This window comes from Nerophis ophidion, linkage group LG06, assembly GCF_033978795.1.
Source record: "Nerophis ophidion isolate RoL-2023_Sa linkage group LG06, RoL_Noph_v1.0, whole genome shotgun sequence".
In the NCBI taxonomy this organism is placed as follows: domain Eukaryota; kingdom Metazoa; phylum Chordata; class Actinopteri; order Syngnathiformes; family Syngnathidae; genus Nerophis; species Nerophis ophidion.
The window spans coordinates 58,476,623-58,489,413 of record NC_084616.1 but is presented as its reverse complement, the minus strand read 5'-3'; the positions used below and the strand labels follow the sequence as shown (position 1 = coordinate 58,489,413).

Here is a 12,791-nt window from a genome sequence, read left to right as displayed (position 1 = left end):
TGGCGGTCTTCATGAGCCCGGTAACATCAGCTATGAGATGGTGCTCTGTCTCCTCGCCACCTGGATCATTGTTTACTTCTGCATGTGGAAGGGAGTTAAATCTACAGGCAAGGTACGTTTTGTCTTGCTTTACAATTACAATCTCAATGATGAGTACCATGTTTTGGGTTTATAGAGCAAAGATTTATTACATATTTAAATACGGTCTTTTGCCAATCACGGTTCACAGGGTGCAGACTAATATTTGTGTAGTTCCACACAAAGGCTGAAAATAATTGCGGCATTTTTCCCTTTGACCCCCAATCAGCTTTGGTGTAGTGAGAGGATCAGTGTCTAGACTGAAACCCATAAAAGCGCACATTCTTGTACTCATTGTGTGGTTGCTTATTACAATTTTTCTTATTGTTAAAAAATGTCATTATTAAAGTTTATTGCTTCAGTCTGAGTATAAACGTACACTGATGGATGTAATTAACATTTCAATGTACTTGTTAGTGTTTAATCAATTGTCATGCCAAGTATAGAATTGTTTTTCCAAGTAAATGTCCATGGTTGATATTTGTATCTTTAGAGTAGGTACAACTCAAAAGAGAGCAAAGAGAATGAAAGAACTAGCTGGTTATAAGCGGATTAGCAAAGGTCATCCATGTAGATATTTGAAATTTGGAACGAGGCCATGCTCACCCCCAGTTCAAGGCAAATATGTGCTTTCTCAGTACTTTACTTTGACCATAGCAAGTGAGCTTGGACTTTTACTGGGTAGCAGGGTGCTGCTTTTTTATCATAAGCTGTCAAAGACAACGTTTGAAAAGGTCTGCCAAAAACCCCTGCTATTGCAGGAGGTTTACAAATTGTCTGGCTTTCCATTTACAGGCTACCTTTTCTTCAAAGTTACATGACAGGGCCCATTACACATCTACACCGAGGACCTAATGGGCATAAGACTTGAGTATTTACAAAGCAGGTAATTGCTTAATCATCAAAGTGCTAAAAACATACTTTGGTGCAGTTACATTTGACCATAACAAATAGAGCACATTAAAAAGCACTGACCTGTATCATTTAGCCTGTTTACAGTCAATACAAACACATCTTTTTTTACGCACTTCATTTAATTTGAAGAGCTACAGCTTACTGTTAACTTTCACAATGTCAGACACATAACACTTGAACTTCTCCTATCCACCATAATCACCAAAATGTCTCCTGTATCTGCTCTGCATTTATTGTATTGTTCTTCTTCCTGTAGGTTGTATACTTTACAGCTCTGTTCCCCTATGTGGTTCTGGTTGTTCTGTTGGCCCATGGTGTCACCTTACCTGGAGCTCTAGATGGGATTTTATATTACCTAAAACCAGATTGGTCCAAACTGGGAGAAGCACAGGTACAGCTCATACATTTGCACTTAAGTGTTTATACATTCTGTCTGTGGCATTGTGGCCTTTTTGTTCAAAGAGGCCAGAGTTTGTATCAAAAGTATCTGGCAAAAAGCACATTGAAAACGTTTAGAAACTTTTGCAAAAAGTGATTATTGATGAATTAGTCCTCTGTGATAATTATATGTTATAGCGGTTGGTGCAGCTTGACAATTTGTCGTTTGCAATATGACATATCTGTAATGATCCAGCTAATCCACCTGCCCTGTAAGATTTGATCATAATACTAATTACAAAGCTTGGCTGAAGTCTATACCAAATCCTGCAATTCAAAACATTGTTACTCCTTTGTGGTAGGTGTGGATTGATGCTGGTACCCAGATATTCTTCTCCTATGCCATCGGGCTGGGTGCCCTGACTGCACTGGGCAGCTACAACCGCTTCCATAACAACTGTTACCAGTGAGTTTAAACACTGTCAAACTGGAAAGAGGTCAACATAACTCAAGCATCAGACATACTATTCATGCTACTTCCTGTGACCTTTTAACCCGAGTATTACAAAAGTAAATTTTCGGTGTGGTAGTCAGGGATAGTAGTTCAAAACTGTAGCACCTTCTCAAATGTGTGATACAAAATAGACACTGGTAGTAGAAGGTGAATGTGTCCCTCAAAGCAGGGTGATTAATTGTCTGTTTCTAACTCAGGTAGCTCCATTTACTGTAGCTTAACACTCAAACTGTTGTTGTCATCTGAGATGTGTAAACAAATATAGACCCTTACGTGACAAAGCCCTGCAAAAGTAAAGCGGATAATTTTAGTACATCTCATTGCTTGCTGCTTGCATATTTGGAACGTCTGTAGTAAGTATAACATCATGAATACTCTGACCTCTGACATGTTCACAGTCTTGACCTTAATTGGTAGTTGAAAGATGAATTTACATCTGACGCTATCTCAACTCAGCCGTGCTTAATATTTACACATAGACCAGCTCACAAATGAATATGCATGGACACTGTAAATTTAGTCCACTGCCTTAAATGTTTTGATCTTTTTTATTTCATACTCACATCACTGACATTCAGTATGATGGCAATGACATAGAATGAAATAGTGTGGATTGAAAAACTTTAGATTGTCCTTCAGTGGATCCAAAATAGCCATTTAAGTAAATGAATCACTCAAAGATGCAGGTTCATGCAAAAATAATGATGTACATATTCAGCAGCTATCACAACGTTTAACATATTTGTGCTGCAGTAAGTGTTGACTTGATTGTTTATCTTTTTAACTTCTTGGGCCGCTAAATGTGGCCTTGGATTATATTTTATTATCGTGCTCGAGATATATACTGTTTTATTAACCCGAGCTTCCATCACTCACTTGTTTTGTATGTGCACGTGCATTAGGATTCCCGTGGGTGCTCTCTCGGACTGATAGAACATGTTTCTGTTGAATGAGTGCGGTTTGCAGTGGCAGAAATGTATTAATGATCATCAATCATTAATCCCATTACTTTCCTCTAAGTCATAGTTGGAATTGGTCTGGCCAGGTCTTTCCAGGCCATTTCATTACTAAGCTATTCATGTCAGCATTGTAATTGTGCTCTTAACTTTTTAAAAAGAGAATCTGAGTTCATGGTTTCCGTATTTGTACAAGCATGTGTGTTTAATCCAGCGAGGGATATGTTTAGATCTAGTAAGTAGCCATCAGGTCTTTCACCCTCTCTCCCCTCAGCCAAACTTGCCGTTGCCGTATTTGCTTTGTATCACTACAAGGACAACAGCAGCTTGTCTAGATATATTTATCTCCTATGTATCATCCCGACCCACTCATTCTGTTGCCAGTATTTATCCTGCCCTTTTTGACATGTTTCTGTGTACTAAGAATAATAATTTATGTTGTGTTTCCATGCTATTCTCCTAATATCTTTTTTCTTATATCTTCTTTTTCCCAGAGATGCGTTTGTGCTGGCCCTCATTAATAGTGGAACCAGCTTCTTTGCCGGCTTTGTCGTGTTCTCTGTGTTGGGCTTCATGGCTGCAGAGCAAGGTGTGGACATCAGTAAGGTAGCTGAGAGTGGTAAGTCTACAACTTTACCGCAAAATGTATGCTGAAAATCCCAAATCTATTGAACGCACTATCCAGGACATTTGTTAAATGCCGTTTGTTCATACGTAGGACCCGGCCTGGCCTTTATAGCGTACCCCAAGGCTGTAACTCTGATGCCAATGGCCCCGCTTTGGGCTGCACTCTTCTTCTTTATGTTGCTCATATTGGGCCTCGACAGTCAGGTAATGTAGACTGCATGAAAACACAAATACATTTCCTTGTTACACAATCATGTACACACCCTGTTTCCGTATGAGTTGGGAAATTGTGTTAGATATAAATATAAATGGAATACAATAATTTGCAAATCATTTTCAACCATGTTCAGTTGAATATGCTACAAAGACAACATATTTGATGTTCAAACTGATAAACATTTTTTTTTTGCAAATAATCATTAACTTTAGAATTTGATGCCAGCAACACGTGACAAAGAAGTTGGGAAAGGTGGCAATAAATACTGATAAAGTTGAGGAATGCTCATCAAACACTTATTTTGGAACATCCCACAGGTGTGCAGGCTAATTGGGAAGGTGGGTGCCATGATTGGGTATAAAAGCAGCTTCATGAAATGCTAAGTAATTCACAACAAGGATGGGGCGAGGGTCACCATTTGTAAGAAAATTGTCGAACAGTTTTAGAACAACATTTCTCAACGAGCTATTGCAAAAGAATTTAGGGATTTTACCATCTAAGGTCCGTAAAATCATCAAAAAGTTCAGAGAATCTGGGGAAATCAATGCACATAAGCGATGATATTACGGACCGTTGATCCCTCAGGCGATACTGCATCAAAAACCGACATCAGTCTGTAAAGGATATCACCACATGGGCTCAGGAACACTTCATAAAACCACTGTCAGTAAACTACAGTTGTTCGCTCCATCTGTAAGTGCTAGTTAAAACTCTACTATGCAAAGCGAAAGCATTTTATCAACAACACAGAGGAACGCCGCCGGCTTCGCTGGGCCCGAGCTCATCTAAGATGGACTGATGCAAAGTGGAAAAGTGGAAAAGTGTTCTGTGGTCTGACACTTCCACATTTCAAATTATATTTGGAAACTGTGGACGTGGTGTCGTCCGGAACAAAGAGGAAAATAACCATCCGGATTGTTATAGGCGCAAAGTTCAAAAGCCAGAATCTGTGATGGAATGGGGGTGTATTAGTGCCCAAGGCATGGGTAACTTACACATCTGTGAAGGCACCATTAATGCTGAAAGGTACATACAGGTCTTGGAGCAACATATGTTGTCATCCAAGCAACTTTATCATGGATGCCCCTGCTTATTTCAGCAAAACAATGCCAAGCCACGTGTTACAACAGCGTGGCTTCGTAGTAAAAGAGTGCGGGTACTTTCCTGGCCCGCCTGCAGTCCAGACATGTCTCTCATCGAAAATGTGTGGCGCATTATGAAGCGTAAAACACGATAACAAGACCCCTGACAGTTGAACAACTTAAGTTGTAGATCAAGCAAGAATGGTAAAGAATTCCACTTTCAAAGCTTCAACAATTAGTTTGCTCAGTTCCCAAATGTTTATTGAGTGTTGTTTAAAGAAAAGGTGATGTAACACAGTGGTGAACATGCCCTTTCCCAACTACTTTGGCACGTGTTGCCGCCATAAAATTTTAAGTTAATTATTATTTGGAATAAAAAATAAAAGTTTATGAGTTTGAACATCAAATATCTTGTCTTTGTAGTGCATTCCATTGAGTATGGGTTGAAAAGGATTTGCAAATCATTGTATTCCGTTTATATTTACATCTAACACAATTTCCCAATTCATATGGAAACGGGGTTTGTACATTCGTTTGTCCAGTTTTAGCGTTGCATTTTGCCGCAGCAATTTGTTGAGTGTCTGTTAGTGCCTACATCTATTGTTTAACAGTCTCTAGATTTGTCAATGAGCTTCTGTCTGATTCACACAGAGGGTCATTCTACTGTCCATTCATGCACTCTCAGTTTCTGTTTATTGCCTACTGTCTTCTCCATGCCGTTTGCACCTTTTCTTGTGACGACCGCATTGTTTTGAATAAATCTTATTAATACGGCTAGAACAGTCTTCTTTTCAGGTTATTTTGGATATTGGCTTTCTTTCAATGGGCTGTTCATCAGTTGGTATATTTTATAAAATTGTAAAATGTCCAAAACAAGCATAAAATATGTAATTTTCTGTCAGACTGCATTGACATTCCTTAACTTAAGTCCTGACTTCATTTTTTTTTAGGAGTAGTATGTCATGGCAGTTCCACTGCTTCCAAGTATTTAAGTCTGGATCCAAATATTTTAAAAGGTGTATGGTGAATTTTGTCTTTTCTAACTTACAAATGTTGTTACAAGGTTGGATACTCATGTTAAACAATGCCGAAGCATCAAATCATAAGGTTAATGTATTTTGCTGTGAGCTTGCACGCAGTGTGTGGGTTTGTTCTGGCTACGTTGTGACATCACAGTGAGGTGGGCGTACTTTTTTTGGACATTAAGTCAAAGTGGACGTACTTATTTGGACATTAAGTCAAGCTATCAGCCAGCTTCAGACTATGAGGGAACACAAAAAGCTAGGACCAAGCACTATTTTTAATTCAATCATGCCATGCGCATAACACCAACACTGACAGGCAGTGACATTAATGCTCATAAAAGCAGCAGACTGGATTGATTAGCGAGTGTGCAGGTGTACCTAATGGTGTGACTAGGTGAATCTATATAATGTTTATGAGGTTTATTTTTGACTGTCTGGAAAAAAAATTGTGGCGACGACTTTAAGACGTATATTTAATCATTCAAAAGATCAATTATGATACTTTTGGAGAAGTGGGGGCGCGGTTTCATTTGCAATCAGGAACGCCTCCAGAATCAAACATGTTGCAGGCATACTCAAAAAACTTATTATAAATGTGACTGTGGAGCATATCCAAAACATATTATCACAAGGAAGGGTTTTAAATGTAGATTATAATCATCATAGGTCCCCTTTAAACCAATGTGTATTATGTGATTATCCAATATTACCCTGCGTCTTTGATGTACATACTGTATATTTTGATTATGTGTTTCAATTTTTTAATTGTACCCAGTGAATACATTGTTACATGTACATCTAATATCTTAATGAACAATAAAATCTATATGACAGAAGAGCCTTGAGAGGTTCATTAATACACTCTGACTTGTATCCCAATGTGACTCTAATTTACTTTATATTCTTTGTTTACTTTTTCAATTTTTGTTTTTAATTTCAGTTTGTCGGAGTAGAGGGTCTGATAACAGGAATCATGGACATGCTTCCCCCAAAATCCACCCTGGGCTCCTTGCGGCGAGAGGTGGTGGCAGCCATCTGCTGCGTCGTTTGCTTCCTCATTGACATGTCCATGGTCACAGAGGTATAATTCCCCATTTAACCTCCTAATTGTCAGTCGTCCTGATAATGGTATTTGAAAACCGTCAAAAAGGTCCCTACAGTGCAAAACCAACTTTTCTTACCTGTGGGTACTTGTTTTTGTGTATTTAAGTGCCGGAAATGTGAACTCAAACCTTGGAGAGGGATAGAGATATTTATAAAACAATGTCGCTCTCTTTAAAGGATGCTCCAAAATAGCAGTTTTGTGGCTTATTTTGCCTTAGTAACTTCAGCAGATATCCCCATATATGGTAGAGTTTTGTGAAAGTCTGCCATTTCTATTCAGTTGTAGTTTTTCTCGGTCCTCTTGTTGTGGGGCAGGCTGGCTCGTACAACCATTTGCATGCTAAAATCCTCCGCTGTTGTCATTTGTAATACAAAGTTGCGTATAGTAGTAACTTATCTGTCAGTAGATTCAAAATGGAAGCGCTAAAAACTACAACATGGCTGACAGAGTGGAGACGCAGTTGAAGCGGGCTTGGCCTCGAGGACGACTTTAAATGAAACCGCCCACAAAACGGCCCCTTCTAAGGAGACAGTCAAAAAGAGTCTTGAATGTATTCTGTAAAAGAAACAATGCAACATTTGGACTTTAGAACCACCATTACATGTTGTGTAGACCACAATAAAGTGTTTTATATGTCCTTAAAACCACCATTACATGTTGTGTAGACCACAATGAAGTGTTTTATATGTAGAAAAAAAATCATAATATGACTCCTTTAATAAACCTTTAAAAACAGTATTATCCGTATCCAGACTTTGACACTACAGAAAGTATTTATGTATACTCTTCTACAAAAGAGTACCAAAGTACTTCCATTTAGGTGATTGTACCTACACTTTTTATTATACGATTTGCTTTCCAAGTCGTTTAGGCTTTTTCTTTGGACCCAGTAGCTCATGGCTCAATGGGAATATAAAACCATAAAAATGAATTGTTTTAATGCCAAGGAGGCCTCAAATAGGTCACATATTAAGTATTAATCAAAAATGTTCATTGCTGACTACTCACTCTCTTCCTGCCAGGGAGGGATGTATGTCTTCCAGCTGTTTGACTACTATTCTGCCAGCGGCATAACTCTGCTGTGGCAGGCTTTCTGGGAGTGTGTGGTGATTGCTTGGGTCTATGGTGAGATATACACTTTGCATTCTATGCATCTTTTCCTAGCATCATCAATCATGGTAATAAAGCAAACTTACTGTGTGATTGTGTCCTTGGCAGGCGCAGACCGTTTCATGGATGATGTGTCCCGTATGATTGGTTATCAGCCCTTACCCTACATGAAGTGGTGCTGGTCTTATGTAACACCCTTTGTCTGTGTGGTAAGCTTTACTTTGTATGTTTCTTTATTTCTTTTGCTTGATTGTAGCAAATAACTGACCTTTAAATGTACTTCTAGGGAGTGTTCTTCTTTCATGTAGTGAACTACAAGCCCCTAACCTACAACACTGTGTACACCTACCCCTTGTGGGGTGAAATGCTTGGCTGGGCATTGGCTCTCTCTTCTATGCTTTGTATCCCACTGACTGTTGTCTACAAGTTGCTGCGCTGCAAAGGATCACTGCGGGAGGTCAGTGTATTCATCTTCCTGTCCTTGTCCATGTTTTCTCATAAAAGAGCAAATGTGTCTCCTTAGATTTATGTGTTCTTTGATTCACTCATTAAAGACCATCCGTCAAATAAATTGCTCCCTAGCCCTTTGACTCAAGGAATTGGACTTGTTAGCAGATTCTTAATCACACGTAGCCTTTTAACAGTCAGCTACTTGTTCCTACCGAAGCTGGTAGCCGTCAGAAAAAGTAATTGACTTAGTATAGTTTCATTGATTGGTAGTTGTTCCAGTTGTTACCAAGCCTGAACACTGAGCTATACTGTAAGGCTAAAAGTAAATTTCTGTAGGGTTACTGAGGACCTTTTTGATTGGTTTGATCTTGATGCATGGGTCATGTGAGCATAAGATATGGTACGGACTAAGTTTTAAATCCACAAATGGGATCAGTGTGATCAGCAAGTTTTTATAGGTCACAAGAGTTGCAAGGAGAGCCAATAACAGACTCATGCCCACAAGACTTTTGTAAAAATTTCACTGTAAAAGGTCATAAGGGTGTCAAGATCATTGGGAGTGCCAAGTACCACCTTCCAAGTGAAAGCGTGTTAGTGCAAATTACTTTAACCATCGACGGTATAGTGGAAAATGCGAATTAACTGTAAAGTATGAAGTATTAATTCTTCCCTAATCGTCCTGCAGAACTTTGCAGACTTTTGAAAGTTCATAAATAATCCCAGCACACAACAAAAGTACCAGAACTGATTAGATTTTGAGGGTCATCCTGGTCATTACTACTACGATACGTTTTTGTCAGGAGGCTAAACTTCTCTGTGTGTGTGTTAACAACCCAGACAGAAAGAGAGTTGATGACTGACATGATGGTTGAATCTGTTCATTTTATTCTGCTATGGAAAAATAGCAATATAATTTAAAAAGCTATGGGTGGACTTTGATAAAACTTTCAGGCAATGTCAGAAATGTGATAAGGAAAAAGTGATGGGGTGATCTCACCTGTAGATTTAGGATTTTTTTTAAAGGATTCTTTACTATTGGGAGATAGAACCGGGTCAAAGTCTTTTTTTTAGTTTTGAACATTTTATACTACAATGACATTGTCGTCCCACCACACTTTTCAGTGACACCGATGTACGTACCCTTCTTGATGTATCCCTGCCACTGTGCGATATGTAGAGCCCTCAATGATGGTCATCACTAGTGATTAGAACAATAACAAAGCCAATGCAAGGTCTTCAGGAATATCCAGCCAAGTCCAGCTGCATGATCCAAGTCTTTGTCTGATGCTCACACAGTTACTTGGATAACCACGAACCCTCACAGATCAATTTACCCTTATCTTTCCTCGTGCAGCGATGGCAGCACCTAACCACACCAGTTTGGGGCAGACATCACCTGGATTACCTGGCCCCAGAAAGCGAAGCCAAACTGCTGCCCCCTGCAGAATCCAAGAATGCCAATCTCTTTGAAAGTGTCATCTAATAGTCAAATCCCCTTAGAGCTCAGGAGCAAAAAATGTCCTTTAACATCAGCACCTTCACACTAATTCACCAGTTACTAATACTACTTACACACCACACTGGTCTCGCAGGGCAAAGTGCACCCTACGATCGTGGAACTATTGAATAAGACTCACACAAATGGACCAAAAATTAGATTGGAAAATACATTAATACAGTTATGAAAACTTCTTTGACTCTACTTAACTGACTAGTGCTCCGTTTTTCTGATGCTTGCTTCTTGTGCTGTCCTGTCTCTTGTGTGATACGTCCCTTGTAGTTGCACTTAGGCGCTTTCCGTCAGGGTTTCAATAGCCTCATTCCATACCGTCACATCATTTTGAAAACAATACCTGAAAATGTTACAATGAAACCCTGTATCCGCTGCTGCAATGTCATGGTCTGAGATGCATGTACAGCGTGGATGAGCCAGGGCCTGGCAGTGGTGTCTTTTCCATTGTTTTCTTCCAACTGTACAAAAACACTTCCACTTGTAAATATAAAATGAAGCCAATCCATCTCCACCTCTAAATGTGTTATGTACTAACTCCAGTATCCGGTGTTTTTTAGGCTCTGTGATTCAGTGTTATCCACATTCAGACTGCATCATGATCAGTATTTTCACCCTAAGAGAAAGTTAGACTAATGTGCGCTACATGGAAGGAAAGGGGACAGTGTGGACTGTATTGAAATACTCAATAAAAGACCAACATCTAAATAATGCTTGTTTGCTGTCTGTATTATTGTTTTCACAATGTAAATTAATTTACCTTTGGCGTGGTTGCACTTCTATTTGCTTTGCACACAACAATAGTCATGATTTTAAAATGCCAACATACTTTGTCCTTGGAATAGTTAGGAGCTCAGGATGTCAGCAGAATCGGACGTGTGAATACTGACTATAAATAGGGCCATGATGAGTTCAATACTTCCTGTCTTTAAAATGTAATTCAAGCCTCGTGTTTAACATTTGAAGCAAATCCACAAGCAAAAAGAACCCACCCCATATTGAATGGCCCAATATTTATGTCTTTCACCTTGTTGTGGGCTGACACCCGCCTAAATACAGTGAGACAGGCACGTACTGTCCAACGCTATTTACATTTCAGTCTTTTATGTACAGTAACCTTTCACTCGCCCTGGAGACTCCCTTACGGTCTATAAATACAGACTCCTATTAGTCCTGTGATACATTCTCCCACTCAACCCCCCCACTCATATGGTCAAAGAGTGTTGAGAGCTCGGGTGACGTATAGCGGCCTATCTCATTAGTCAATATCAGAAAAAGCCTGTTGTCAGAGCAACGGCTCCCTCTGCTCCCATGGAAGCTACCATGTCAAGGTGGTGGATTCTCCCCCTGCAAAGAGGAGGCGATAATGTGGACCAATAGTGAGCAATGCAACTCCATCATTGCAAAAATGAGGACATCTGGATGGAAGTGTCTGCCCCCCAGTGGTCATACCCGGGTATTGAAGGTAACCGCCTGGGAACAGTAGTGATGAGGTGAATCAAGCTGATGAGTTTATATCGCGTCGGCCTGTCCTGCGGAGAACTGTATCATGAATACTAACAACAAGCCCTTTTGGATCCGTTCACAGCTTGACACAAGCACATGAATGCATGAGAATGCACTGAGTGATATTTCCACCAGAAGAACAATGCGGGGACCCAGTTAACTGACCTTTGTTATAAAACGCCCACACACTTTTGCTTTGTCTGGAACTCCACCAACTAACCTTGGCAGCCGTCGAGATAAGACTCGCACATTAATTTCTCTTAGAGCCCCAGAATGTCTGGAAGAAAAAGGGCAAACATGGCATGGGGTGACATGCAAAGATCATGCAAATAACTTATCCTGGCATCTGAGTAGGCTACATTTACAAGGTCGTCAAGGCAACCGTCTGCAGGTAATTGATGCTGTGTGTGCTAGCCCTGTATTGTCATCAATCTTGAGTAGTGCTTAAACTGACTGTATAGTTGTACCGCCACTTGAAACTATCCCTATTGATTTGAATACATTTTCAATCAATCAATCAATGATTATTTATATAGCCCTAAATCACTAGTGTCTCAAAGGGCTGCACAAACCACAACGACATCCTCGGTAGAGCCAACATAAGGGCAAGGAAAACTCACACCCAGTGGGACGTCGGTGACGATGATTACGAGATACCTTGGAGAGGACCACATAGGGGAACCGAAAGCAATGGATGTCGAGCGGGTCCAACATGATACTGTGAAAGTTCAATCCATAGTGGATCCAACACAACCGTGAGAGTCCAATCCAAAGTGGATCCAACACAGCAGAGAGAGTCCCGTCCACAGTGGAGCCAGCAGGAAACCATCCCAAGCAGAAGCGGATCAGCAGCGCAGAGATGTCCCAGTCGATACACAGGCGAGCGGTCCATCCTGGGTCCCGACTCTGGACGAGCGGTCCATCCTGGGTCCTGACTCAGGACAGCCAGCACCTCATCCATGGCCACCGGACCAGACCCCCTCCAGTAGGACAGAGGAGAAAAAGAAAACAAACGGCAGATCAACTGGTCTAAAAAGGGAGTCTATTTAAAGGCTAGAGTACATAAATGAGTTTTAAGGTGAGACTTAAATGCTTCTACTGAAGTAGGATCTCGAACTGTTACCGGGAGGGCATTCCAGAGTACTGGAGCCCGAATGGAAAACGCTCTATAGCCCGCAGACTTTTTTGGGGCTCTGGGAATCACTAATAAGCCGGAGTCCTTTGAACGCAGATTTCTTGCCGGCAAGATAGGCTGGAGCTAGACCGTGTAGTATTTTATACGTAAGTATTAAAACCTTAAAGTCACATCTTAAGTGCA

The 12,791-nt window shown here is 40.3% G+C and overlaps 1 protein-coding gene across 3 annotated transcripts in view; it reads left to right on the top strand.

Moving 5' to 3' along the window:
• LOC133555022 (sodium- and chloride-dependent creatine transporter 1-like) overlaps positions 1–10,678 on the top strand; it is a 38,474-nt gene extending 27,796 nt beyond the window's left edge. For all 3 annotated transcript variants that reach the window (XM_061904432.1, XM_061904433.1, XM_061904434.1), the window contains 10 exons: positions 1–112; positions 1,250–1,384; positions 1,734–1,837; positions 3,336–3,460; positions 3,560–3,672; positions 6,733–6,873; positions 7,920–8,022; positions 8,116–8,216; positions 8,294–8,464; positions 9,812–10,678. The exon at positions 1–112 is cut by the window's left edge and continues 21 nt beyond it. In XM_061904432.1, coding sequence (XP_061760416.1) covers positions 1–112; positions 1,250–1,384; positions 1,734–1,837; positions 3,336–3,460; positions 3,560–3,672; positions 6,733–6,873; positions 7,920–8,022; positions 8,116–8,216; positions 8,294–8,464; positions 9,812–9,940 — 1,234 coding nt within the window. In that variant the 3' untranslated portion in view covers positions 9,941–10,678. The remainder of the gene's footprint in view (positions 113–1,249; positions 1,385–1,733; positions 1,838–3,335; positions 3,461–3,559; positions 3,673–6,732; positions 6,874–7,919; positions 8,023–8,115; positions 8,217–8,293; positions 8,465–9,811) is intronic.
• The last annotated feature ends 2,113 nt before the right edge of the window (positions 10,679–12,791 follow it).